We start from the raw sequence: 27,883 nt of genomic DNA, 5'->3' as shown, positions 1-27,883 counted from the left end.
TTCCTTCACCGCTACACATGTCGAAGATGCAATTCAACGGAAAAAAATAAATGCAGATGGCAAATCCTCTAATAATTAAAAGCATTTTACGAGTTCGCTTAAAGAATAAGGAGACACACTTTAATAATGTTCAACATAAAATGCTGGGCTTTTATAATTGCGTCCTTGGATTCCCCCTAGGCAGTTACAAGTCGCAACCCAGCAATTGTTTGGTGATTGATTTCCATTGTAACCTCTTCCCTTGCCTGATGCGTGCGTGAAGTTCTTCCCTTGCCCGATGCGTGAAGTTCTTCCCTAGAACTGAAGTCACATGACTTTTGGAAGATTCTATGCGGTTTGTGAGCTATGAGCATCCTAGGGTCGACCTAGAAGGAGTTTCATTAAAACTTATCAAGAACAACCTTTGAATCAATATGTGATTTCTATTGGCATGCGAGTTCCCCTTTTTTCAGCTGAAAATCTTGATTTCCAAAGTATTTCCGAGGATTAAAAATTAGGGCTTTTTATTGCAAACAATTTAAATAGATTCTAGAGTGTTATATGCGCTATACTGGTGCACAAAATGTTTTTGCATGCGTCAGTACCAACAAAAATACCTTCCATTCTATTAGATCAGGCTCCACACTCCTGACATTTTATCCTAGAATGTGAAATTAAACTTGTGTTATACGTGAAGTTCTTTTGCTTACGTTCAAAGTAATACTACCATAGTCATGAGTGGCAATAAGCATACCGAAAAAGGTAAAAGTAATGCAATACAGACGGTTGAAATAACTGGTCCTGTCCTTATCAGCATGCAAACGAGCAACCCATTTTGTCTCCCTACTGGAAGCAACTTCTCAAAGCCCTTCGCCAAGGGATTAAGAAGTAAGGCATATCTATTCTGCTGGCATGTACTCTATTCATTTTACTAGAAGTGAAAGGATACTTGGTGAGGGGATTGATCACCTAATAAGAAAAAGAATGAAAGAACAGAGATTAGTACCTACATAATATCGTTAGCATGAATTATTAATTTGTAACTCTCTATCAACAAGACTTGCCATAAAACATGGATAGACATATCAATGATGCACTCACTGTCGTCCATATTGCAACTTTTGAAGCAAAAAAATGTGTTGGCAAGTCCAAGGTTGTTTGGGATCTAGTTTTCTGACCAAACATGAGATATCCCATCGCTCCAACAAAACCATATATTGCAGTGCACAAAAAGAAGCTGCGGCGTCAGATAAACAATTTCGAGAACATGTTATATTGAGACACTAGTCCATAGAAAAAAAAAAATTACCTACCAAATAAGTAGCGCCATGTTGAATTTAGTTTTGTGTGCCATTGATTGATAGATATTAGGAAATAGCGTGTGTCCAGAGTAGCAAAACCCATACACCCCGATTGCAAACGGAAGACCATTCCAATTAATAAAGGAGCTGGTTTGGTGAAGTCCTATACCACCAGTTGTACCCACAACAAACACTGAAAGGGATATTAAAATTGTTGCAAGAACACCACCAGCTGCATTCCACGTTTGGAAAGACCCGGTAAATAGTCAATTAAAAAATATGAGTCCACACTTTTTGAAACTTTGTTCACAAGCATAAAAAGATAAGAAAAATGAAGTGTGAATCCCCGCCAAATCAATTGAAGCTCCCTGATATAACTTTGTTAGGTTATCACCTTCCAAGATGTTAAATTGCACGCAGATGCACAGTATTATGAGGTGCAGAGAGAGAGAGGGAGAGAGAGCATGGTTAATGGAGTTAATTGTTATCATGTAGAAGAACGACAATGGTCGACTAGAATCATCGTCATCGCCTCAAGGGGCATAGCGTAGCTGGTCGGGTTATGAGCTTGTATAAGGCAAGTTTTTGGTTCGATTCTCGTGGGCATTATGTTCATATGTTTTAAGGTGGCAGGGCGCGACATCCAAGTTGAAAGGTGTAGCGTTCTATCGTTTATACCGATGCAGCTTAGGACCCCAGAGACAGGGAAAATGGAGGGGCCTTTAGGCCTTCGGGCAGTGTGTCATCCATATTATACTTAAGGCTGGGCATCGAGCCGGGCCGGGCCGGCCCGGCCCGATAAAAATGTAAAAATGAAGCCCAATAACCTAAACGGGCCGGCCCGAGGCCCGGCCCGTTTCTAAACGGGCTGGGCCGGGCCCAAGTCATATCGGGCCTCGGGCTTCGGTCAAGGCCCGAGGCCCGGCCCGGCCCGATTAATAATGGGCCGGGCGGGCTTAGATGGGCTTCGGCCCGGTCCGTTATTGAAAAAACTCAGACACAACGAATGCAGGAGGCAACACAATTTACAGCTTCAGATGATGAAACACCATGGAGTATCAAGTTCTTTTATAGGCACATTGATAGTTTACAGACTGAAGACCTTTACGGCAGCCGGCACACGGTCACCGGAGAAGGCAGCCGATGGCGACGGCGACGATCGGAGGAGCAGCCGATGGGCGAAGAGGAGGCAATGCCGCAAATGCAATCTCTCGAGTCTCGACCGGCGACGGTGACGACGGAAGGTCGAAAAGTAAACCCTAACTCTCTAAGCTCAAGTTCATTTTTATTTAACCCTAGGTCCCTAACGAGTAACGAAGTTCATTTAAAAAAAAAAAACAACGGGCTTCGCGGGCCGCCGCCGATCAAAGCGGCTGGCCCGCGCCCGGCCCGTTAGTTACCGGGCCGGGCCGAGCCCGGTAACTAACGGGCCGACTACTATAAAAGCAAGGCCCGGGCCCGGGACCGAGTCGGGCCGGGTACCGGGTACCCGGCGGCGGCCCGGCCCGGTGCCCAGGCTTAATTATACTTACATACAATTCCAGATACAAAACCACCTAAACCATAAATGCAAAAATGTGATTGTTCAGTAATTAGAAACTGCCCAACTAGTGTTGCATTTTCAGTGCATGTTACCATTTGTTTGTGTCAGTGTGTGTATATATATATAAAAAAAATAAAAGATGAGTGATGCTCATTTATTTGTGGAGAAAAAGGAAAAGAACCATTGTCTTGGTGGAGAAATCAGGAGCAATTCAAGTTACAAGTACCAAAAAACGCCCATATTTTCCATAAGCAGCTTCTCCTATGTCTGGATAGCTGACAATGCCTCCTCTGCTTCCCATACAACGTCCCATGAGGATGCCTGTGTAGCAACACATGGCTGCAAAGCACGCTAAGACCAGCAAGCTTGCCCATCCAGCTCCTTTTATGGTGAAAGGTGTAGTCAGAATTCCAACTCCCACCATCACGTTAACACCTGTTACCAAAACCTTAGAATTCAGTTAGTCCAGAAGAAAAAGAGAATACGAAAGAAGAGATTCAAAGTGTGTGCGGATCTAGCTTTTCTGGCAAAGGCTGATTCCCCTTGTTACAGTGTTTCTGAATCTGTTCCATGTTCTAAGGAAGATTCATAAGACAGTAGAAGTGTGTTGTTGTTGCCAAACAGCCCTTAATGGATGACTACTCAGCTTAGTAAGTTTGCTACAAACGAGGTTACAAATCGCTGGGGACTCACATACTAGTAGCAGATGCATTACGGTGACCCGGTCCCACTCCTACATCTCCATAGCTTACTTGCAAGATCGAGTTCATGGTCAGTGCCAATGTCATAGAGCGGATGGGATGGGAAAAAATGTTGACAAAAGATTGATTCGAATTTCGTAGTTATAGATTGTCATATCGGAGGAGGCAGAGAAGAAGAAGAAGAGAGGAGGGAGGGAATCCGAGGGAATTTAGATTAAATCTGATCTCAGGTCATAAAAATGGTCTTCTTAATTCAATAACATTCTGAAATATGCCTGAATTGATGGTTCAGGTCATTTGAAATCTTGCATGCATGGCTTTCACTTAGTTGCATGGCGCTACTGTCATCTGTTCTCATCATGTGAAGCTTTTAGAAGATGGTTCAGGGTTCACTGCTAGAAGAGTGGGAGATTGGTTTGCTTTTTATAATAAATCTTCTGTGTAGTGTGGTTTAAGTGGTGGGCCTATGTACATGCCGAGTCATCGGCTTTTGACTTCTCTTTTTCAGGTTCTCGGACGCACATGTATATATGTTTCGCTCTCATTGCTATTCCATGGTTTATTTGGTGATCTAGCGTCCCTTTTTTTTCATATATATATAGATATGTTCTTTTATCGAATCCACTGAGCATGTTGCATGTCTTCTGTTATAATAAGTAACGGAACTAACAATGTAGGATTCATCTAAACAATTTCTCTAGTTAATCATGCAACATGCAAGCAACGAATGAAAAACATTCAAAGACTTAGCTGAATGATTTTAATTTTGAGATTTCACATGCACACTTCTCAGATGGAAGCATAAAGATTACGCTATCAAACATATGCACAAAGAAAACCTTTTAGGCTACCGAGCAGAACGGTCTTCATATATGAAAATCAGAGGCACAACGTTGTCCTACCTTTCTGTTTTACTATACGAACACGGCAGAACTTTATATGTGCAGTACCAGAATAGAAGCATATGGATTTTGCCATTTTTCATGCATATAATAGCATTGCATCTTAAAACAAATTTCTTGGTTCTCTTTTTTTTTTTCTTTTTGGGTCCTTTTGTACTATCCCCCCCTTTTTTTTTCTCATAATCTTATTGCAGATACAAAGCAGAAATTTCATGCTAGGTCTATGCATTATAGAGGGGCTTATAAGCAAAGCTAATGATACCAATCATGTTAGCATACAGGGGATATATGTGTGGTACCTTTTTTTTCTTTCATTATTAATCCGGAACCGTGTGATATACATGCAGAGAGATTATACATGAATGTATAATTGATGTTTTGAGATTTTTAGCACGCTAGAAGATTGAGAAACAAAGTATAATATGTTCATGCACTTTGTCATGATCTAAACTATCTATTATTATGAATAATGCCTAGACTGCATGTACAGTGTTGCTCAAAAGCAATAACAGAAGCACTTGTGATAATAGAATCATGTATAGCCTCTTGCGCAATCGGACTCTATTTGAGGCACCGAGTCTCTATGATATTTATTAGGATGGTAGAATAAACAAGCCTGATGGTGTGCATGTGCCCACAAGAGAGAGAGATAAAGGCCAGATGTAACTTATAGGTTTGCTGCTTGCAGATTCAATAATAAGAGCTCTAATACCAACAGGTTGGAGTAGTTTTGTGGCTTCACCCAGGATCTCAACGCAGCACTAGCTCGCAACTTTGAACCTGCAACAAGCAACGCAACAACCCATCGGAACTCTTATGAAGGATGGGCACATATAAATGAATTGCTTATTTACACATAATTTGCATGACTCAAGTTCATTTCTGCAAATGGTTTGATGTTGCGAAAAAGCTAAAAATGTCTGGTCCACATACAACACAAGTTTAATTTCACATTCCAGGATAAAATGTCGGAGTGTGGAGCTTGATCTATATTTAATGGATGAAATTTTTTTGTAAAGACATTTATGTAATTTTGTATTTCTGCGGTTTTGCCCTTATCCCCATGTGGCTGCACACCTTTTACTACCTTTTCTTTCTAATTCAGATGACAATTAGTAGTCATACAACTTGAAAACTCTCCACATGTTTAATTTTTCTTTTTTGCGGCTTAATCAGGAAGTTATAAGTACACAACTAACTGCATGCATGCATCAGCCAACAGACTAAAAGATTTATTTTTCTGCTTAGAAACATGTCTGCTAAACCCATCATATTGTTCTCCGCTCATTGCGAACCATGAGGAATTCCACGATAATGGGGCTGCCAGAACTCCTGTCCGACCTTTGAAGGTTGGGAATCAGGCCATCAGCCCTGTGAGAAGATCAGGTGCATACCATTTCTGAATTTGAGAAAGGCCCACCATCTTCATTTTGTATTTTTCAGGTGATTTAAAAGTTACATTTCCCTTGTACATATCAGCCGAGATGATTTCATATTCCCTGTTCATGAATTGTGACAGAATCTCGGGATCGAAGCCGAGTACTTGTCAATGGTTGGATTCAACTGGCAACCTGCCTGTACTAAATCTAAGAGGATAGATCTGGGTTTTCTATGAGAGAAAAATCTCCTCCAATTACTGTTTGGAGCACAGCCATAGTTTGATATATGTACAGGATAGACTAACAACTAGGGATGCCAATATATAGGTATCCAACAGAACCATTTGGAAAAAATCAGATATGAAAATAAATATTTGATATCTGATTAAGAAATCACAGACTTAAAAAATGACATCCGATCAAATTCAGATATACTTAAATATTCGATCAGATTCAGATATGGATTCATATCACATTTATTTTTAAACAAATATCCTATATCTAATGCTCTTACATTTTCAAAATCAGTTAAATCGGTTCAAAATTCAGATTCGGATTCGGATATGAATGTAAATATCAGATTTGGATCAGATTCAAATTGTGAAATCAGATTTCGGATTCGAATATAACTTTTTTTTGTTTGTATTTGAATCTGAATGCAAATATGTGAATATCGTAAGAAGAGATATGGTTAAGGGTATATTTGGTTTAAATCCAACCTGTTAACATCTCTACTAAGAACCCGTCAGAATTTCCGTTGAAAACATAAAGGTGTAATATTTTATTAGATGGGAACTAAGATTGGCATGTGCGGTACATGACCAAAGTGTAGTTGTCGTTAACTCTTATCTAGATCAGCGGTACTTGATACTCGGACCAGGTCTGGTGCACCTGGGTCTGGTGTGAGTCGTATCTGTTGACACCCCTCAAATGGCTGCTCAGTACTCTTTTCTAGGAGATAATAAGCTGGGGTAAGTAGGCAGACTCCTATACACTTTATGGATGTTCGATGAATAAGCTCCTCGGGCGAATTCCCCCAATTAAGGCACATTTATATGACACTCACACAGTGTCCCTGTTAGAAGCCGTTTCATAACAGGTACACTATGTGTTTTGAAACACAGTTTTCTATAAATGTGTCCCAAAGATTGGGATAGGTTAATCAAACACGACCTTCGAAAGGATAGAGTGTTCCTACTACCAAACGCTCCCTTATGAACTGGGGTTTAGCTAACTTTGTTGTCAGTTGATACACTTGATATCAAACTTACAAGTAGACGTTGGCATTTACTTTTCATTTCCCAAATCAATTTAAAAAGAGGAATCCGCTCTTCTAACAGAGTCCATCGTCTACTAATAGAATCATGCTGTTTGGGAGATCGTCTATTTGGGAAGACATTAGTTGCAACTTCGTGAGCGATATGAACAGCCTTAGATCTCCACTTGCAGGAATTACAGAGTTTGGATTTAGACATCCTTCAATTTAATTTGCCAGATATCCTGGAACAATAGGCTTTGGGAGTTTATCTGGACAAGGGAGATAAAAGGTATATTAATTTTCATATCCATGGAAGTACCCACTTTCTTCCTCATCCAAAACCAGATAAAGCCTTTCTATGGCAAAGAGAAACAAGAAAGGAGAAAGAGAATGACACTGCCTCAACCATTCTAGAAAAAGGCTCTTTGACAAATAATTACAAGCTTATGCATTGCGATTCTCATCAGACACAATAAATTTGTTGAGAAGGACACATAATTAATGGTCCTAAGTGTGGATGGCTCAAAGTTTTCTTTCCTTGGCATCATAATAATACTTGTTCCTGTTTATTTGGGGAAGGACGCACCTGTTGTTGAGATCACTTTCTAGAGCTTGACAGCCATTGTCCCCAATTCCTCCCCAAAAGTACTGCTTGTAGAAGCTACCTGTAAAACTGTCAGGGCGAAGATCACCCTTCTTGTCCACTTCTTGCATCATTAAACAGACCTGTTCATCATCCATTGGTTTCAGCAGTTGTTGTTTGTATATCCGTCTATGGCATGACATGACATTATGTTCTGAACCGCTTAGTAGTCGAGGCAAAGAAGTGAAGGTACAGCCAAAAGGTTGAAATCATACCCTCCAATAGCAAAACAACGTAACAATCGGATGCCATTCAACCAAGTTAAGTTGGACCAACCAAGAACAGATATGAGAGGGAGAGAGAGTCACTTTCTTGTTATTGTTCTAAGATTAATCATAAAGGGGAGGGAAAACTAGGTGGTATAAACAACTTCTTTTATCTTGCTTTTTGTGTTGTTTTATTTGTTCTTTCTTGCAAGTTGGGGTAGCTACGAATCATGATTGTGTATTAAACTCTTGGCCTCTTTCAGGTTGAATGTCTTAAGTCCAACCTCCTAAAAGGTGGGAGAGCGACCTAATATTTTTGTCCCAAATAAATTGGGTCACTTTAGTTGGTGGCACAATTATGGTTTAACTTGACTGGATTTGTTCAAAACAATGAGAAAATTTTCTTTGGTTTGTAATAAAGATTACCAACAAAATAATTAAGGGAACACCGTCATCTTGAAAGCGGGAACACCGTCATCTTGAAAGCCTTTCTATATATATATATATATATATATCTGCATAACCAAGGAGGAGTTTATATGTAACAAGGAAGATGCGAAAGCATCTTCCCTGCCCTTCCCCTCGCTTTCCATAGACTGCCGGGCCTACTGTCAAAGCATCTACACTGCATAACCCAAACTTACGTATCCCCAAAAAATGGAAGAAAACAGTTCACATTCTGCGGAATATAAATATATTAACTTAGTTTAGGTTGGATTTGATATGATAATCATAAATTATGAATCCATCTGGTTTGGAGGTTCTACTTGTAATCAAGGATCAAAGGAGGAGATCACTCCAAAGTGGGGAGTTGCTTATGGACATTACAGAACACCCAGAAAAAAACAAGCTTATATAATATTTACACCATGAAAAGGAAACAGGATTCTTTTTTTTCATTTTGAAAGTTCTTCTTTATTATGTCAGTTACTGAAAGTTTCTTAATAGAAATACGACCAAGTTGCCTCCCTTGGTATACAGTCAGGCCAGTCGCTTATGTGATGCAATATACTATTCTCAATGAGTTTTGTTAGGCACATATACAGGAATGCCACCTACCAACCTTTTAATAACTTTCATTCTCGAGGAAGAAAGCGGTTGCAAGACAGAAAAAGGGAAAAAAAAAATGAAAACTTGAATGTCCTCAAAACACAGAAAGTGGAGGAAGTGGTGGACCAAAGATACGTATGGCGCAAGATTCTAGAAACACCCACCGTTTTTGTATGATTTCAAAAACGTGCATGCTTTTACAATTTTTTTAGCTGATGATATTGTGTGAATGTTATTATGAGTTGAAAATTAGTAAAATGTGATTAAATGGAAAGCTCTTCTACTACAAGAGCAAAATTAGTATGGAGCAAAAATGTGCATGGAAAATGTCCCCCAATTTATACTATGTTTTGGGTGTTATAGGCATAACATGGAAATTATGGTCATTTTATGACACAATTGAAATGCTTAAGGCTTTTATGGAGGTTACCTTGCATATTATGGCAATGAAATCTACCCCTCATTATTGACGGACTACAAGTGGACTTACTATACTAGCTGTACATAACTCTCATTTTAACTTGGTACTCTCTTGAAATTGATTGCCTACTTTATGATGTATACTTGAAAAATATTTTTTTTCTTGCTTTTGCTCCTCCATGTGTTACTCTTTTATATCTTTTGGTTCATGCATTTATCTTTCAACCCAGACCTTTTATTTACTAACAATGGCGGATTAAACAGAGGTTGCTTGTTATAGGATGAAACGCCGTGACACCCAAATTGGCCCCAGATTTAAAAGTATTTTTGGTTTTAATTTCGCATTATCACCGCACAACGTAAAATATTGGGCAACAGTGATCCTGCCCGGGAAATTAGGCACAAAAGCGTCTTCCACAAGTGAAAATGATCCTTCATTAGAACGGAGGGAAGCTTCTCGCTCTTCCGAGGATGAGAAAGGAGACGGAGAAGACGACGACGGGCGAGAGGGAGTGAGAACGAGCATTTGGGAAAGGAACGGGGACGGGAGGGGGATTCCTTTCCTGGTAGGCGATCCATGAAGGGGAGAGAGACGACGACGGCCGCCTTCTTTCCCCTCCGTTCGCTCGCCACGCCCTAGTATATAGATGCTAAACTCTGCAATCTCAAGGGTCGATTTTTCCACGTTCTTCAAGTTCCTCGTCACTGCTCTCTTGGTGGGCGCCGCGGCGGTCCGTCTCGTCAGGGATACAGCCTCCAGGTACCTGACGGTCGGGAGATTGGGGGACGACGCCGGACAGCGGGGGCCGCAGGAGGCCGGACGCGTCATGGCTGTGGCAGTCAATGGCGTCTGCTTCGTCTGCCGCAGGCCGTCCACCAAAAAATGCTCGCGGTGCAAGGCTGTGCGCTACTGGTACGGAATGGAATTCCTACTTTCTCTTCATGCATTCGTCGTTTGCCTTTTTTCGCCTTCGGTGTTCTTAATTCCTTATCGTTTTGTGTTGAGTACTTTTTTCGGGGGAATAGTTCTGCTAATTGGTGCTTGTTCTTTATCATGGTTTAATTGTGGTCCTGGTATTGAACTGATCCTATTCGTGGTTTCGTTATTATCCGCTATTTCCTTGTCCCTGCTGAGGATTTGGTTGGTTTGTTGGTACCATATTCAGAGGTCCTAATTGCTTAACTAAACTCGATGAAGTAACTTCGATTTGGTATTGTCCGGACTCCACATAGCTTGTTGGTTTTGGACTTGCGTGGTTGTTGGCAATATGATCATGCATCATTGTTGTGGTGATGTTCTTCAAACTTCAAGGGGAATACTCTCATGTTTCTTATTTTTCACTTAACCCATAGTTTTGGGTTGAGGCGAAGATTCTGTTAGGTGTTAATTCCTTTGTTGATTTGGAGGTTTATGTATGCCTTGTTTGCCTTGATATTTTGGCGCTCGAAATTGCTTTCTTGGGGATCAAGTGTAAGCCTGATGTTATTGCCTCAAGATATGACAGAAGTTCGATTTGTCTCCCAGTTTCATGCTGTTTACTTCTTATGGTTATCTGGTTTCGAGTAGAAAGAACTAACTTGTCAGGTTGAAGTCCAAATCTTGTCTCTCTTGTAGTTTGTGGCGTGGGGCAAACTCACCTAATTTAGGAGCATAACATGGAAAAGTACTTGTTGCATGCAATTTTAGTTGACAAAGGGAGCATGTACTGGCAATGATGCAAAACTTGAGACTAGTCACTACAATACCTTTGGTAAAGATGCATGTCGAGGTCGACAGTGAAACTGTAAGGACTTCACGAAACTTATTCATATCTCGGTAGGTTTTTTTTCTTTTGAAAATTACATTTTCAATGGGAGAAACAATAACTAGAATGACGGTATAGTTTTCTTTTTTTCTTTTATTTTCTTTTTCCTTTTTAAATATATTTTAGTACTTTAGAACTATCTATTCTTCAAATTCGTATCATATTGAGGTGGTTATTAAGGTGCAATACAACCACTTGTCTTTGTAAAAGTTGCCCTTTACCATCTTTGTGTTTAAACTTATGGTATCTGATGGCAGACAAGTTTTGCCTTTGGGATATAGATCTCTAGACCTTTTCTGCACAATATTGTAGCACATGCCTTTATTTAAGGTAGTGAGAGGATTTTGTTAATTGTGTTTCCCAGAAATCTTGATAAATCTTGGTAGTTTGTAAATGACAATACCATATTTTTTGATACACAAACATCTTTTAGCCAAAAACAATTTTTATTTTGGCTAAGTGCCTGGGCTGTGGCACGTGTGTGGGCCAGACGTATGTTTTTATCTCTGGAAATCCATGTTCTTGGGCTTCTGTCTTCAGTGTTCATTGATGTAGGGGAATTTGAAAACCCCATCTTGTTCCTCACTCTTTTTCTTCCTTTGTTTTTACTTATGGGTTATGGCTGACCAGTGACTTGCTTTTGCCTGGGTGCTGCCTATGTGTTGCTAGGCCTATTATGTTGGCTTTGCTGACTAGGTCCACCTAGTGCTGTTAACTGCAGAGCATTTTTGTATGATGCTGTATGTGCATGATATGCATTGACGGTTACATTCACATGTACTTTTATCAGATGCAAACAAGTTTATATAAAATTTTGTACCACTAAGAAATTTTGAATTATGATAATGATACCTCATATTACGATTTAAGAAAATTGCTTTTATGCATTTTGTGGGAATGAGTAAAAGTGTAAAACCAATCCCACTTTGGGACTGGTTTTTCAGGTTTCCTCCCCTCCCTATGTTCCACTAATCTTGGATGGGAAGGGTGGTTGTGGAGAGGGGGAAAAAAGAGGGGAAGAGAGAAAAAGTATGTGAGAGAGTAAGAGAGAAAAAGTGGGTGGAAAAACCAGCGCCAAAATGGGACTGGTTGAAGCCATTCCTCATTTATAACGCACACACGACACATGTGGTTAATAGTTGGATCCTTTCTTGGAAAGGAATCAGTTATTTTTCCAACAAATTGAGTTATAGGTGCTTTATTGACTTTATTTTTGGTTGCCTTCTCATTTGATTTCTGCAATAGGGACCAACAGTTCATTATTGCAATCTTCCTGATAAATTTTCAATATTGGTTACTTCTTCAAACGTTCCAGTGTGCCACATTCCTGTTTATTTTCTGTTTGAGGAGGCAACGGTTCATCATTGCAATCTCTCTGATTAATTTTTGAATAACAATCACTAATTTTTTGATGTGCTACACTGTACTTTTGATGATTTCTCTGTGGTTTCTTGTATTGAATTTTCCTTTAGACCAAATTTTTTTGTGATGAAGTTGTTTGAAGGAAACTCACATGTTTTTTATTTTTCTGTAGCTCTGTTACATGCCAGAGTAAGGACTGGAATGCAGGTCACAAAATGAAATGCAACCAGGCAGCAACCACAAATGATGAAAATCTGACCAGTACTTCTGGATGTAAGAGACAAACTAGGGGGTTGGAGGATCCTGATAATGCAGGTTCTTTACTGCCTGCCCGTGGAATCTGCAGGACTCCGAAGAAGCCAAGGAAGGTGGATTATTTGTTTGTCATTTCTATAATCCTTTTAGTAATTTGTCAGTTTCTTGGAATTCTTGGATCAATTGCCTTATTGAGGAAACCATAGAGAATTTCATTTAATGCTTCCAGTGGACAGGTTCTATTCCCCTATGAGGAATTTGTGGAACTATTTAACTGGAATAGACCTGGATTGCCGCCTTGTGGACTTCTAAATTGTGGCAACAGGTTGCTGTGCCATTCTCTCACCTAATTTATTTTTCTGTTTGTTTTAATAGGTTAATTGTTTAGTAGTTGATTCTATTGTTTACTTTGTACAGCTGTTTTGCGAATGTGGTTCTTCAATGTCTTGCATCAACTCGACCATTGGTTGCCTATTTGCTGGAGAGAGATCATTCTAAAGAATGTAAATTGATCCTATTTCATGTTTGAATCTTGTGCTATTATGTCTTTAGACTTGTTAGATTCACCTTTTGATAATTCTCAGGCAGTCGGAATGATTGGTGTTTCCTATGTGAACTTCAAACCCATGTCCATCGAGTGAGGCACAGCGTGCATCCTTTTTCACCAATCAATATCCTTTCTCGCATTCCTAACATTGGTGGAAATCTTGGATATGGGAAACAGGAAGATGCTCATGAATTTATGAGGTCTATATTTTTCTTTGGAATGGATTTAAATTTGTGAAATGGCTCATTTGCTATATTCATTTTTGTATTATCCTCTCATTGGATTGGAGTTCCAGTTTAGCCTCATGTGAGTTTGTTTTTCAGATTTGCAATTGATACAATGCAGTCAATTTGTCTTGATGAGTTTGGGGGGGAAAAGGCCATTGAACCAAGTTGTCAAGAAACAACTCTTATCCATCACATATTTGGTGGTTATCTCCAGTCTCAGGTGAGTATTCTTCCATTTCGTTCGGTGTTTAGATCCTTTCACAATCCAATTTATGCTTCTACCTTATTGATATGTTAAATATGGATCATTTGTGCCTATCATTTAAGCTACTAGAGCCTCTATCAGAACTGTGTTCCAGGAGGGTCTGTGGCTGCTCAACTTGCGGTAGGAAACTAAGGAACATGGACAAATCTAAAGGAAGGGAAGGTAGATGAGAGAAGAAGGTTACCTCTAGAGTCAAATCTAGGTCACATGGACATGGCAGATTGGTTCCTGTATGAGAGAAGAAGGGACTTCTATTACCTAGTGGCTGCAGGTGCTCAACCTTAACTGTGATAGGTGGGGCTTCCTAAATTATGGTGGATGATTTCCGGTATATACTTTAGGATACCAAGTCTTGCACTTCTATACATCCTTGGGCCTTAACTCTAATCAAGATCAACTTGACAGCTTCTATTACCTACTTTGCTAGAGGTTCTGTTAGCTTCCCTATTCCAGTAGGCCTGCATGACTGACAAATAGGTCAACCCTTTCAGATGGATAGCTTTCTGCTTGCAAACTAAATAAGCAATGTACCTTCCAACATTATACCATTTTTGCAAACCTAGCAAGGAAGATGGAAGAAGAGGCAAGTCAAAAGTGCCTTAACCTATATTAAGTAGGGTACCTGGGAATGTTAAAGGAGGCAGACGTATCTTGTGCATACACCAGAGGTTAATAGGCTCCCACCTTTTGTTGTGGAATATGGAGGGTTTACAATGCTTGAATGTGTTCACAACCTTGACATTTTTAAATATGTCTCTTGAATGGAAAAAGAAAAGCTAAGGAAACCATAAAAAAGAGGAAAATTTTAGAAAAACCAAAGAGAACTGTCTCTTGCAGCATGTTAGATGAGATTATGCTCCTCACAACAAACTGTGCATGTGACATGTATGGTAATGAGTGATTTGGGGCTCATTCAAGCTCCAATGACATGCTGGAAATGAATGTCGTGATAAGTTAGGATGGGGAGAGATCTAAAGCTTTGAGAAGGTATGTAGACAAGCTGTGATTGCCAGAGACACAGACACACACACATGTACATATGCATTTCAATTTTAACAACTCATACTTTAGTTGAAAAATTTTAAAAGAAAAAAACTCTTTCTAAAATTTGCAAAAGAAAAGAGTGTAATTTTTATGCCATTCACCTCTGTTCACCTTTTGACACAATTAGGAGAAAAGGGGACACATTAATTTCCACTCTCATTTCCCAGCCGAAGAAACATTCTTGTCGGGGAACTAGCTCTTCCTTGAGAAGGAAAATAACATATTTTAGATAAAAGTATTTGTGTATTTTGGGCAAGCAAATAGTCTTCTCCTTTAGTAAGGGAGAGGCTCTTTTCTTTACTTGTTGTGTGTCCTTTTCGTTTTTTTTGTGAGAGGAGAGGGAGAGAGAAAGTACAAAATGGTGTGCAGCATATTGTATAGGAGAGGGAGAGAGAGAGTACAAAATGATGTGCAGCATATTGTATATGTATCCAAAACCACTAGACACAAATGTCCCTATTTGTAGGCAGTGTGTATGTAACACGGGAAAAGATGGGCCCTAAATAATAGCAGGTGGGTGCATATTTATCCTCTCTAAACTTCCCGGAGTTCCACTTCATGTATCGTCAGATGCTGTAAGGCATTTCTAGCAAGTGATGCCACCTTCTTGTTGTTCTGAACTGAAGAAATATGGAAGCATGTGCAAAGATGTTTGCTGAATGTAGTGCTAAAAATGGACCAAGCAACAGTCTACTGCTGTTGAAGTCATTTTCTAGTCGTAAATAAGATAAAGCTTAGTAGTTGTTAGCTCTACCTTTGGTAAGGGTTGACAGTTCACAATGCCAATGAAACATTAGGCAGCTTTCTGGAACCCAGGTACATCAATTGTTTAGGATTGTTGTTCATGGACTTGGTACAAGTCCTACTTGCGAACTCAAGAATACAAGCTTAGCTTGTCCAGAGGCAATGTCTAACTTGCTTCTGATGAGTATCAACTCATCACAGCAAAGTGTCTGTCTACTTTTTGAGTTACCTTCTGCAGCTACAAGTAACACCAACTCATGTATGTGGATAGACCGGTGAACTATTAACTTAGTAGGTAATCAATTCATTAATTGAGATTTATCTTGTTCATCATTCATTTGGGTCAATTCAATTCATCATTGATGATCCTTCTGCTGCATGCGGAATTTCTTCATTCAACTGGTTATAGTTCTGAGAGTAACTGTTTTCTTGCATTTGGTGCCACTTTTTTCTTGTTTGAATTAATTAAAATAAATTCTCCTTCAAAGTGTTTACAATCTTACAGTCACTTTTACCCATGTTTCTTGAAGCGTTTGCTTAACTGGTTTTACATGCAGGATATATGCTCAAAATTCTTCTTAACTTGTTCTACATGCAGGTGATATGCTCAAAATGCAATAAGATTTCAAATCGGTATGAGAATATGATGGATTTGACAGTTGAAATTCAAGGAGGTGCTGAATCTCTGGAAGAATGTCTGAACCAGTTTACCGTAAAGGAATGGCTTGAAGGTGAAAATATGTACAAGTGCGATGGGTAAGTTTGCTGTTCTCCAGATGCTCCGGTGACGAATTACTGTTTGTCTCTGTTTATGCTAGTCTTCCAAATGTTTTTTTTTTATTGCACTGTTGGTTCAAGTGCATACCCTTGCACTGTTGGTTCAAGTGCATACCCTGGATTTATGAAGGCTTCTTTGAGATTGTTGGATGGCAGCCTCCTGCTTGTTATGGCTTGCTAACCACTCAGCAATTCCAATTCGTTACTTTGCTTTCTATGTTTGAATTTTGGAAAAGAATGGACATTTTGCATTTCAGCAAAATGTTTTCCATCCTTTTCTTCTAATATTGGCTGAGCAAGTTTCACCATTTGAAGTTCCTGTTTTACAGGAGAAATTCCTATTCTAATGGACATCCACTTCAAATTCCTTTTTTCTACATGTGACAACGAAGTGGATTGCTCATGGTCAATTTATTAAGTGGGTTAAATTATTGGGGTTTGTTTTTCTGTAAATACCATATCTATTGCTTGGGAGATGTAGAAGATACTTGTTTACCTTTATGTATACCAAATATAATGCCATAGATGTGAAATTAATTCACCCAGGGGAAAACCACCAGAGGTTCACCTCCTTGCTATGTGCACTGTTACCATGCTGACTGTTATTGGTTTTGGTATTTAAGGAGAAATATAAGATCTTTCAGCTTCAAAATGTTTACATTTTGCTGCCAAAATTTGTGATGTCCTTAAAATAGTAGAGTGACCAATATTTTGCTTGATAGGGGGTGCTCTATCTGGCAGATAACTTCAAGCGCTCTCACAATTAGCAAAAGTTTCATTCCACAGGGTTATCCCATGTGTAGAAAAGTTTATATTCAAATGAACATTTGTGTCTTACATTAAATGAATTGAAAGAACTTGGACACAAAGTCAGTTATATGAGAGTACAAAAGTAATGGTGGAAACCATCTTTGTCATCTGTAGGCGGGTATTCTGTTTGCTTCTTTTGATTGAATGAGCTATTATGGTGCCGATATAAGGTGATGCTGTTCGAAGTACCTTTCTGATTCATGTATGGGCAAGTTTTTTAAGCTTTATTGTGAACTGATATTAAAATGGTATGCATTTATGCATCTTGTATTGCTTGGCTATGTTTTCTGTCTTTTGTCCCAGATTCATGATATACGCTGTCATTTGTTTCTTTGCAGATGTAATGGTTATGTGACAGCATGGAAGCGGCTCACTGTCCATCAGGCTCCAAATGTCCTTACAATTGCTTTAAAGCGATTCCAGGTTAGTTTTATTTGCTCCTGCACTATCACCTAAGGTGCATCCTTGAATAGTCTAATAGAGGCTTCTTATGTGATATTACATGTTGGGACTTTCAGAGTGGAAGATTTGGAAAGTTAAACAAGAGGGTGACTTTTCCTGAAACTCTAGATCTGGGTCCGTACATGAGTGAAGCAGGTGATGGCACCAATATTTACAGACTCTATGCCATTGTCGTTCATGTTGACATGCTTAATGCTTCATTTTTTGGGCATTACATCTGCTATACCAAGGATAATCAAGGGAATTGGTACAGGATTGATGATTGCAAGGTAATTGTATGTCCAATCTCATGGAGATTTTTTTTCTGTTCAATGTTTAATCTGTTTCCTGATATTCTCTGATGCCATTTCAGGTAATGAAAGTGGAACTGGAGGAGGTGCTCTCTCAAAGAGCTTATATGCTTCTATATAGCAGGTCAAACCTTTGAGCACATATCAAATTTGTGTGTGCGGGTGTGTGTGTAAACATATAACTGTGATTGGAGAGCTATTCCTTATTTTCTCTTTCTTCCAATGCGATCAATAGAAAGGGAAGGTTTTGGTGCTATGTTGAGGTACTATAAAATCAACCTAAAAGGATATAAGAAAACAATGTCATACATATTTAGTATGTACGTAACTAGATCCTGACAACTAACTATTGGAACGACTTTAACAACTCTCTCTTTCTCTATGTGCGTGTATGAGGACAGAGATCGGGGAAGTTGCTTGAGATTTTGAGTTGCTTCAAACAGTAGGAATTAAGACCTTAATAGAGTATGTGTTGCACACACAGACACACATAAACATGCACATGTATTTGCATGTGCTTTTATCAATGTGCACAACTACCTATGTTAAGCATTCCGTGAGAGCTGCTTTCTTTTCCATGGAAATAGAAGGAATGAGCATAAAGATGTTCAATGCTTTGCACATGTTGAATTGGTAGAGTGAAGCTTACTTGCATGTATGTTTTCACAGTATAAAAAACACCTTCATTTTCTGTATTTTATACTACACAAGTCCTTTCTTGGACATGGAAGTCTTATAATATTCTTATTAGTCTAACGTTGTTTAGAGCTAGCCAAATTCACATTATTTATAATATTCAAATCTCTTGGTTTCCAACCAAATATGCAAGTTCATACCTGAAAATGGTTTGGTCTTCCAAATACTGAAAACCGTAATGTAGTATCACAGCTAAGTGTGTTTTATTCTGCAAAAGAAGAAGGAAAAGGAATGGATACTCCTTATAGATCATGTTCTGTACTTTTTTATGGATATTTTCCCGTGTATGGCTTGTAGCCAATTGTCTGTTCATACACTGAAACTGTTAGCTCCCTATTCAATTCATTGATGTGTGCTCGGCTGAGGTTTTATACATTTATTGAGCTATAAAAACTTGAGAAGACTTGCATAAATCTTCAAGGCAAGCGCACAGAATAACTGCTAGCTTTATGAGACTGCCAATCTTCTGACCCTGTCTCACTTACATTTTTCTTGATTTGTTTCTTCGTCCCTATACTTCTAAACACTCATTAGAAACATCTTCAAAACATCAAGAGGTACGATTGGGAGGTATAATGTAAGGATCCTTATATATATATATATTGCAACGTATGTAAGAGTTAGATATTCCTGTGGATTTTGCTTGGTGGCTCTCCATCTACCATAATATTATTTTAGAGATTTTAGCTGGTCACTAGCAGCCTGAGAAAGTGTTATTTTTCATCCACAATTCTGCTCAAATTTTGTAGAATGGCATTGTATACGTATAGCACTCAAATGTTCTTTGCGCCAACAGCTGTGCTCATGCTCTGCATAACACATTTTTGCAGGATAATTGTCCGTCCATCTAGTGGTAAAACTTTCAAGGTGTTGAAGAATGATGATGAGCAGTCAGTTAGTATCGAAGAACTCCCATGTCCCACAACTAGCTCCGTCAGCATCATCGAGCCGTTACATGTTATGTCTCCAGGAAGACAAATGCCTGATTGGAGTGTGGAACTTGGAATTGAGGTCCAAAGATCACAGCCAGACTCTGCAACAGGAAAAGAAGATTCAGTGGATGTGCTGGTTCATGCAAAACCAAAAACCATGGGCATGGATGCAGTTCCAACTTCTCAGAACAACTCAAGCAGTATAACCTTCAATGGGCCATCTTCGTCATCCGAAGTTTCTGTTTCTAGAAGCGAAGAGCCTGACTTGGGTGGACACACCAACCATGATCTGCCTGTGGACGGTTGCACAACCAGCAATAGCATGTGGGATTCGTATGACTGCAATGAGATGTCATCAAAGCATAAGGATCAGAGGCAACTGGATTATGGTCAGTTCAACTATGGAGATTTATCTGTTAATGGAATTTCCCATGCATCTGCATCACTAGAGTTAAGTAGAAAAATGCATGTAGCTACGTCTTCTATTCCCAGTCAACTGTCTGCAACAGAGCGTATCACTGTTCCACCAGTAGATGAGAATGTGGAGAAGGGGATTACTGAAACCGGAAGGATTTGCACAGATGGGCTTGTAGATGATAATGCTTTATTGTCCCCGAAGGAGAGCCTTCTTAGATCGTTCAGGAGACCAAAGCCACTTTTTGCTCCAGGCTTTTCTGACAAGGCTGCTGGAATGAACAGGAACTCGTTGGATAATTATAAAGCGGATCGGAGTCCTGATCATTTTGGTCAGCTTGAAACAGCTGACGGAGAAATTCTTACAACTGAGTATAACATGAAAACTAGCTCCCTCTGCAATGGCTTTGCTCATTCTTTTCTTGGCAGTGGTGATGGTGAGGTTGATAATGGCAGTTTGACAGATTTGGAGCCCTATAGAAACGGCTCGCGGCTGCTTGCAAATTGCGAGAGGCCAAGGCAGGAGACGTACTGAATTACGTAGGCATGGGACAAAGTCTGCATCAATGTCATACCTAGGTGAGTAGAGAATCCCAATTTACGTGTGATGATAGTCGGATCTGCTCATTCCGTTCAAAACAAGATGAAGAGCAGTCGATAAATTAGCTGACCTAAGGTGCATTCAATTTTTTTTCCTGTTATTCTTACATGGTTTCTCCCACTAATAAAAGGAAATTAGGGGATCTGGGCCCTTTGGGTTGTCATTATTTGTAAGAAATCCACACTTCTGGCTTTGACAACAGCCATATCTCGAATACAAGGGAACTTGTTGGATCTGGGCCCTTTGGGTTTGTCATTATTTGTAAGAAACCCATTACAGCTGCCTGGCTTTGACAACACCCGTATATACGATACAAGGAGTTTCTGTTTTAAGGTCTCTCTCTCTCTCTCTCTCACACACACATGCACATCCGTCAAAGTCAATCCCAACATCACCTGATCAAGTGGTCGTTGACTTCTTCCAAGTGTAACGTCCATAACATTCACAAGCTAAAGTAGGCTCCCATGTCAGACTTCTATATAAGCTCGTTAATCGAGTATCAGCATCTGTTTCTGTTCATTTTGAAAAAAAAAATTTAAATTTATCGACAAGTTACCAATTGGATTGCCCTTCAGCTTTAGATTGATGTGATATCCAATTCAACTTGTTTGCACTGCCGAAGGATTCACACTTTGTGTGTGTGAACTGTCAAAAAACAATTAAAATTTTGTCGACAAGTTACTAGTTGTATTGCCTTCAGCTTTAGGTTGATGTAAGCTATCTCGTTCAGTTTGTTCGCACACACCTGTGTGTTACGCACATGCACAATGCACGTGTTTGTGTGAACGTGGATGAGCACATGAGGCAACCCGATGTAGTTATAGTTTCTTACGAGTCTTTATCTTAGCAGATCTATAAACGGTATAAACGGCGTAGCATAGCTGGTTGGATTGCTAGTGAACGTTTGATTTTTATGGATGTTATTTTGCTGTACTGCTGGGTGTTATTTTCTTCTACTACATATTGATGTGCCATATTTTAGTTGATAGTATAGGGCTCCCCACCCAACTCCCAAAGCAATCCTGAATAGGCAAGAAAAAAAGAAGAGCAGCGGGGGTATCTCCCAATTTTTAACAGCATGCCTTGCTGAAAAACAGGGTCCGTATGCCTCAAGCTCAGCATTGTCTGCTGTACTTACTATTCATTCCGATCGAAACCCTGTCATTTATTTTTCCCGACAATCAAGCGCGCGAACAAGAAACGATTCTGCCAATTGTGCAGCAAAGTGATGAGATCTTAACATGAGTATGTGGTAAGTCAGGGAATCACATGGTCCGCCATCAGACCGCTACTGCTATCTATCTGGTTAGAGTTGCCACCCAGCGACCATCTGCCACAGAAATTACTCTCCTTTCGGGAGTTTCCATTCAGGATTCCCTATCTGGGTACCTTTCCGACGACAAACAGGTCGTTTCTTCTGGCTGTAGGTCTTCCTCTATATCTGACATCTTCAACAGTACTCTTCTTGGAAGAGTCCAATGTATAGAAGGAAGAGTATCCATTTAGTTTGCTTGCACAAATTTGTGGGCATAAGCCGTCAATTCGTGTCTCCTTTTGGTGAAGCAGTGTTGGCGTATGCAAGTGGCTAAGCTGCAGGCATGCATGGTTGGACGCAGATGGTTGGTTGGCATGTGTAGGCATGGCGCTTAGCACAAAAAATGAGTTCTTGTTACCTCTCTCTCTTTCTTTCTTCCCGTCAAAATGTGGAAGCATGGTTTCTACAATGTGATTCATCTCCGGTAAAAGACAACGAATAAGAAACAAAGAACGATTCCCTGGATAACCCCTTGCGTGCTCTCTATATCAGAAATTGGGTAAGCACAGTAATGAGACGAATGATTCAAGACGATTGAAGAAAATGAATCTGAGGAAAAACATCCAAAAGAGTACGAATCTATTGTTAATTTCATGGGCAAATGTTGGGCTCACGTGTCCTCTTCCACGACGAAACGCAGTGCACGCTTTCCAGAAAGCTCAATGCTAAAAGGAAAGATACGCAGAGAGAGAAAAAGAAGGCAAAAAAGGTTACGAGAGAGCTGGAGCAAAAAGGTGGAGAGAGAGAAAAAGTCAATTGAAAAATATTTTCTGGGTTGTGTTCAGCGCAGCGGACGCATTCAGCCTTTACAAAAGAGGAGGGAGAGAGAGCACCGGGGGATTGTTTGTTTATATCTGATTTAGATCCGAAATTCATTATCTGAGTAAGGTATAGAGGTATCTTCAACCCTTCATTTTTCATCTCCTCTGTCCCTTGCCCCACTGTCCAGACCTTGTTTTTGGGCCTTGGATGGAAAGACACCTGTTAACTAGAGGTAGTGCATCCGTTTGCAGTTCAGAAACAAGGCACTGTCAACTAAAAGGGTAGTGCATCTATAGTTCAGGAGAGTCGTACCTACCAGAAATCAAACTGATGACCAGATTTTTATCGATTTGCCAACTCTACCAAACATGCTACGCCTCTCGGATCTGACCCCTTTGACTCAAGATTAATGGATTCAAGGCTTAATGGCTATTCAAATTCAAGTTCTCAAATCCACAGTTATGGATTTAATTTGAAATCTGATTCTCAACTGAAATGCAGAGAAATCAAAAGGCCCCTCAAGTGAACTGTGCTTAGGCCTCCACTCGTTGAAAGGAGGTCTAAGAACACAAGTTACTCGACTAACAACTTAAGAGAAGTTCTTACGATGAGACAACAACCTTTCAAGGTGAAACAAATGGCCGTCAAATTAGCGCCATTTCTCCAAATCGCACATATATTCCTTCACTCAAGGAAACACGAATGTAGAGCAACAGATTAAAAACTCAAATATACGGATAAGGGATAAAGACAGAAACAAAAGATAAATGGTTTGATCTTTTTCATTTTTAATTTTACTCAAAACAAAAGGCATGGTATAGGATAAGGTGGCATATTCATGGGCATGTTTTGTTGGCATCTCGAGTGTCCTCATCGCCAGCGAATTTAAAAGACAAGAAGGATAAGCTCGACCATGTCTGGATCTAGACTCAGCTGGTTTAAAAGAATTGGTTTTGAATCGACAAAAATATTTAAAAAACTCATGTTTTGGAAAAAACAAAAGAATATACTTTTTAAATATGCGGCAAGCTTGAATCGGCCACTGAATGAATAGGTTCTTCACCAATTCAATCTGAATCAGCCTGTACAGGTCGATTTTGGTAACAATGCTATATTTGACCTTGAAGGTGAAGAAGAGATCAACATTTGCATTAACTAAGTTGATAGTGAGCTCAAATGAGAAGGCATCATCTGGAATCAAATTAAGCTTCTCAGTTAATCAACCGAAACCGAAGTTCTTTAATGATAAGTTTATTTGGTGGAATGAAAGCCACCAACAGGAGCCGTCTGATTTTAAATGGATGGCCCTAGTTGCTAGCATTATATATATAGTGATTGACCATCCATAATTTATTCAGCTCACTTATGAGGGTCATTCGATCCATTGTGATGGATGATTGAAAAAAAAACAAAGGGAAAAAGGTGATAGGTAGTCCAATATTAGTTTCCAAGTTTCAACCTTTTTCTTCGTGTTTCTACTTTAACTATCCATGACAATAACATATATAATGTACCATTGAGTTTTATAGTGATTCATAAGCTTTTGAGCACGATTGAGAGTACATCCATTCATTCACTTTTCCAAGGAACACGTCCAAGAATGTGAAAAAGGCTAAACATATCAAATGTCATCAAGCACATGCTGCTCATTTAGCAATTTAACCCGCAGTAACCTCAACGACTAAATTGCGCTCTGCGACGAAGATAGAAAGAGAACCAAACCATGCAAAATCAACAACACAAAGGCAAGCAAAAGGTTATGGAAACGATGAAAGCGAAGCTTAGGCTCTGTAAAGTCTAAATTATGCATGACAAGAAGTGAAAAGACTACAGAGGAGAAAAAAACCGTGTCAAAATTATTCATGGCCCTAGAGAGAGAGAGAGAGAGAGAGAGAGAGAGAGAGAGAGGACTATATATATAAGAATTAAAAGAATCGAAAAAGCCCAAGTGGGGGTTGTTGCAAAAAGGATGTCTTCAGGCTAAAGGAAAATAGAATATATATGGCAGCATAAACCAACAATGCTGTATGTGAAAAAGTTGAATAGCAGTTATCATTTACATGGATATGCTTTTGATAAGCGCATGCTTACATACAAAAGAATATATGCACGTATATACAAGCACGCTCCATTGCTCCTAAACGAGCAGTTGCTCTGAGTCGACCAAATCGGTTCAGGTTTTGGATAAGCTGGGTTTCACTTGTAAACTGTGTGAAAGATCCTGTTTTCATATATAAAGTGGACTAATTAATGATTTTGACTTTATTCGGCTTCTTGCCTCTTAATCTGATAAAGTAGTCCCAACTTATTCTATTGACCAGATCCATCTAAATAATATGGACCCCCCTAGACTCAACTCATTGGCATCTCATATCCAAACAATGAAGAGCAATGTGAAATGAGATTGATCAACACCGCCTTAAGGGCGTATAATGGTTGGTTTGGCAGGTGGGTGTGCAGAAGACACCATCTCCGTTCGGTTGTCATGGCTGTTATTCTCTTGTACTCTAAAAAGTGGGATCACAACACTCAAGTTGAAAGCTACACAGTACTTCTTCATTCATGTTCCAACACAGTCCAAGACCCCAAAAATATAAGAAGTGAAATGAGCCCTCATGTTAACCTCCGCCTCTTTCTGTCACCCAGTAAATGTTTGGACTTTTAAATATGGATTGAATCAAAGTTGTCACTGTGGGTTGTCAATCAAATGGAAAGCCCTTAACAGTTAGGTTCTACAATCCACCTGCTGGAGGCCAGGCCTCCCTCCTTTATAAGCCCTTACAGTTAGGTAACCCAATAAAGGAAAATGAGTTATAGCAACCTGATCTTTAGACGAACTGTCCACTTAGCCCTAGAAAGATCAGAAGATCACAAATGTATAAACTGTAGCAGACACTTATGGAATGGGCCATTCCAGAACTTCAATGAAAAATATCGATATCTCTGTACTACTACAGAAATCCACAGGTCTGGAGCAGAAAGGTAGCCATTAAATACACAAAAGTAGTATGATGACAATTACTCCAACAACTACAAGTGTAAATAGGTGAATGGGACAGATGTCGAGTTGGGAGACTGTGGATCAAATCCCAAGCATGCCTTCTTTTGCATGTAAAATGTTCCAAGGAAGAAAAAATGATTCTAACGCATTGTTTATTTATATATTTTCTTTCATGGGCAGGTATGCCTTGGATGTCAGAGCATTTTACTTGGTTGATCGGACGTTTTAATTAATGAGAACATCTAGTATGTAGCGTTTTGTGGTAATGATACATGTTCATGTTATGAAACAATGACTATTAATATCACATGGTTTGAAATAAATTTATTGTTTGCCTTTACAGAAACAGGAATAGGGTGTTACTGTTTGATGAACTGTACCCATATGATCCTCTGTAAAAGCTTCGACCATGACTTTTTTATTTTGTAGATCCTGTTTGGATCGATAGATATGGTCGGCATGCTGGCCAAACTTTAATAAATTATAACTTGAATGCATGGGCATAGGTTGCAACTTTTGCATGTGAATTTGAGTTCCAGATCATCCAGTTAAGTTCCCATCCAAATGAGATTACATGCAAATTTTGGATTTGGCTCATCTCCAAAGACATTTTTCTCAGTCCCCACATTGGAAAGCAAGACCAATTTAAGCAGAATTTGATATTCCCCGATCAAACTCAAGCAACAACTGTTTGCATTTTTGCACGAATGCCCAGAGAACACCATGTCACTACTTCAATCTCCAAGATGATCTAGGAATCGGGGGCTTACACCATTTTCTATAAATATAAGATTTAAAAAAAACAAAACCATTTCTTATCTAGAATATTTAAAAGAAACCGTCAGAATTATGGGAGTGTGACCAAATATTATTTCTATGCAAAAATTTATGCGAATTCTGAACTTTTCCTTTGCATCTTCCCTTTTTGAAACGGGAAAGGACTTGAAGGAAGCATAGCCCTCTTTTGTGTTTGAAACATTTTTAAAAACACAAGCAATTGATTGGAATGAGAGATGTGACGATCATAAACGATGGTTCATCTTATGATGCAATAATGATTCACAGTGATTGTAGCAACGGTTTGTAGTGTTTTTGGACTTTAATTTTTTTTATCATATGGCAAGATCTAGCGTATCTAGTTTATATGATATATAAAAGAAAACAGGCAGCTACCAGACCCGATATGTAGCAGACTTAAACATTTGGGCTATTGAGGGACTAAAATGTCCCTCAAAGGAGGCAGGTGTTCTTAAAGAGTTGCTCCACGAGAACGAAATCGTGAGTGACGATCGGGATTGCAGCGATGATCGCCGACGAGAATGAAACGGTGGCCAACAATACGACGGACAGTGACGAGCAACCCCACCTGGCCGGCTGGCTTGGCCGGGCCAGTTGGGTTTCCGTTTCCTCCTCACTTCACGTGTTCGGTCAAAAAACGGAGGTGTCGATTCTGGGGCCCGAAAGGAAGGGCGAAGCAGGTGACATTTAATGGCAGAAGTGAATGAGTTCCTTCGGCAGCTCAAATCCGTCGCCTTCATTTCTTCAGTCTTCGATGAATGCAAGTCACCACCAAAAAAGGCATCTTGGCTCGGCTGTCCACATTAATGGGAGATATTTTTCTCTCGCCATACTTCATTTATAACGCCACAAGTGTCGGTTTGGTTGTGGACTGTTTGGCAGGCTGTGCATGTGAATGCTTCGGTTTTAAATATTAAATATGTGGATAGATTCATGGAATTCATATGTTGTGTGAATGCTTCATCAATCCACCTCAAATATTCATATAAATTTATATGGAATATTTGTTCAACTAGTTCATGAATCTATCTCAATATTTAGGGTAGATTCATAAAATACTCACAAGATTTTTTGCAGACACTTGCATTTCTTTGATATTTTTTTCCTCAACTAAACGTTTGTTGGGGACAGAAAAATAAAAATAATTCAGCATGAACTAGTTGAACAAATCCTGATATTTCTGAAGGATTTGTCTAAATTTGTTGGAACACTTCATGTTTGAGAAGGGCTTGAGAGCAATGGATTATTTAAGTTCTCGATGAGTCTTATTCCGGTTTCACACCATAACACTTTTAGGTGCTGAACTAAAATAGGCTAAGGGGTGGGCTGACATGATTCAGAAGACTACAAAACAAACCCTCTAGATTTCAGAAACAGTTGTTTGTATATGTATG

At 39.4% G+C, this 27,883-nt stretch overlaps 1 protein-coding gene and 1 pseudogene across 1 annotated transcript; one reads left to right on the top strand and one right to left on the bottom strand.

The window, feature by feature from the left end:
* Positions 1-176: 176 nt before the first annotated feature.
* Positions 177-7,804, bottom strand: LOC116253211 (amino acid transporter AVT1A-like; annotated as a pseudogene).
* Positions 7,805-9,811: 2,007 nt separating this feature from the next.
* LOC116252805 (ubiquitin carboxyl-terminal hydrolase 18-like) lies at positions 9,812-20,945 on the top strand. The gene is made up of 11 exons (XM_031627346.2): positions 9,812-10,295; positions 12,722-12,917; positions 13,041-13,129; positions 13,222-13,307; positions 13,389-13,551; positions 13,675-13,798; positions 16,230-16,387; positions 17,557-17,641; positions 17,737-17,949; positions 18,033-18,094; positions 19,497-20,945. Exons 1-11 carry the CDS (start codon positions 10,030-10,032, stop codon positions 20,545-20,547), a joined length of 2,493 nt encoding a protein of 830 aa, XP_031483206.1. The 5' UTR covers positions 9,812-10,029; the 3' UTR covers positions 20,548-20,945.
* Positions 20,946-27,883: the final 6,938 nt, after the last annotated feature.

Source organism: Nymphaea colorata, chromosome 4 (genome assembly GCF_008831285.2).
Source record: "Nymphaea colorata isolate Beijing-Zhang1983 chromosome 4, ASM883128v2, whole genome shotgun sequence".
Taxonomy (NCBI): domain Eukaryota; kingdom Viridiplantae; phylum Streptophyta; class Magnoliopsida; order Nymphaeales; family Nymphaeaceae; genus Nymphaea; species Nymphaea colorata.
Note: the sequence above shows the minus strand (reverse complement) of the source record. Positions and strands in the feature narration are given on the sequence as shown.

Coding starts and splice junctions, on each gene's coding strand:
- LOC116252805 (XM_031627346.2), top strand. CDS start 10,030: ATGCTAAACTCTGCAATCTCAAGGGTCGATTTTTCCACGTTCTTCAAG. Junction 13,308..13,388: donor GAGAGATCATTCTAAAGAAT/GTAAATTGATCC, acceptor GATAATTCTCAG/GCAGTCGGAATGATTGGTGT. Junction 18,095..19,496: donor TATATGCTTCTATATAGCAG/GTCAAACCTTTG, acceptor ACATTTTTGCAG/GATAATTGTCCGTCCATCTA.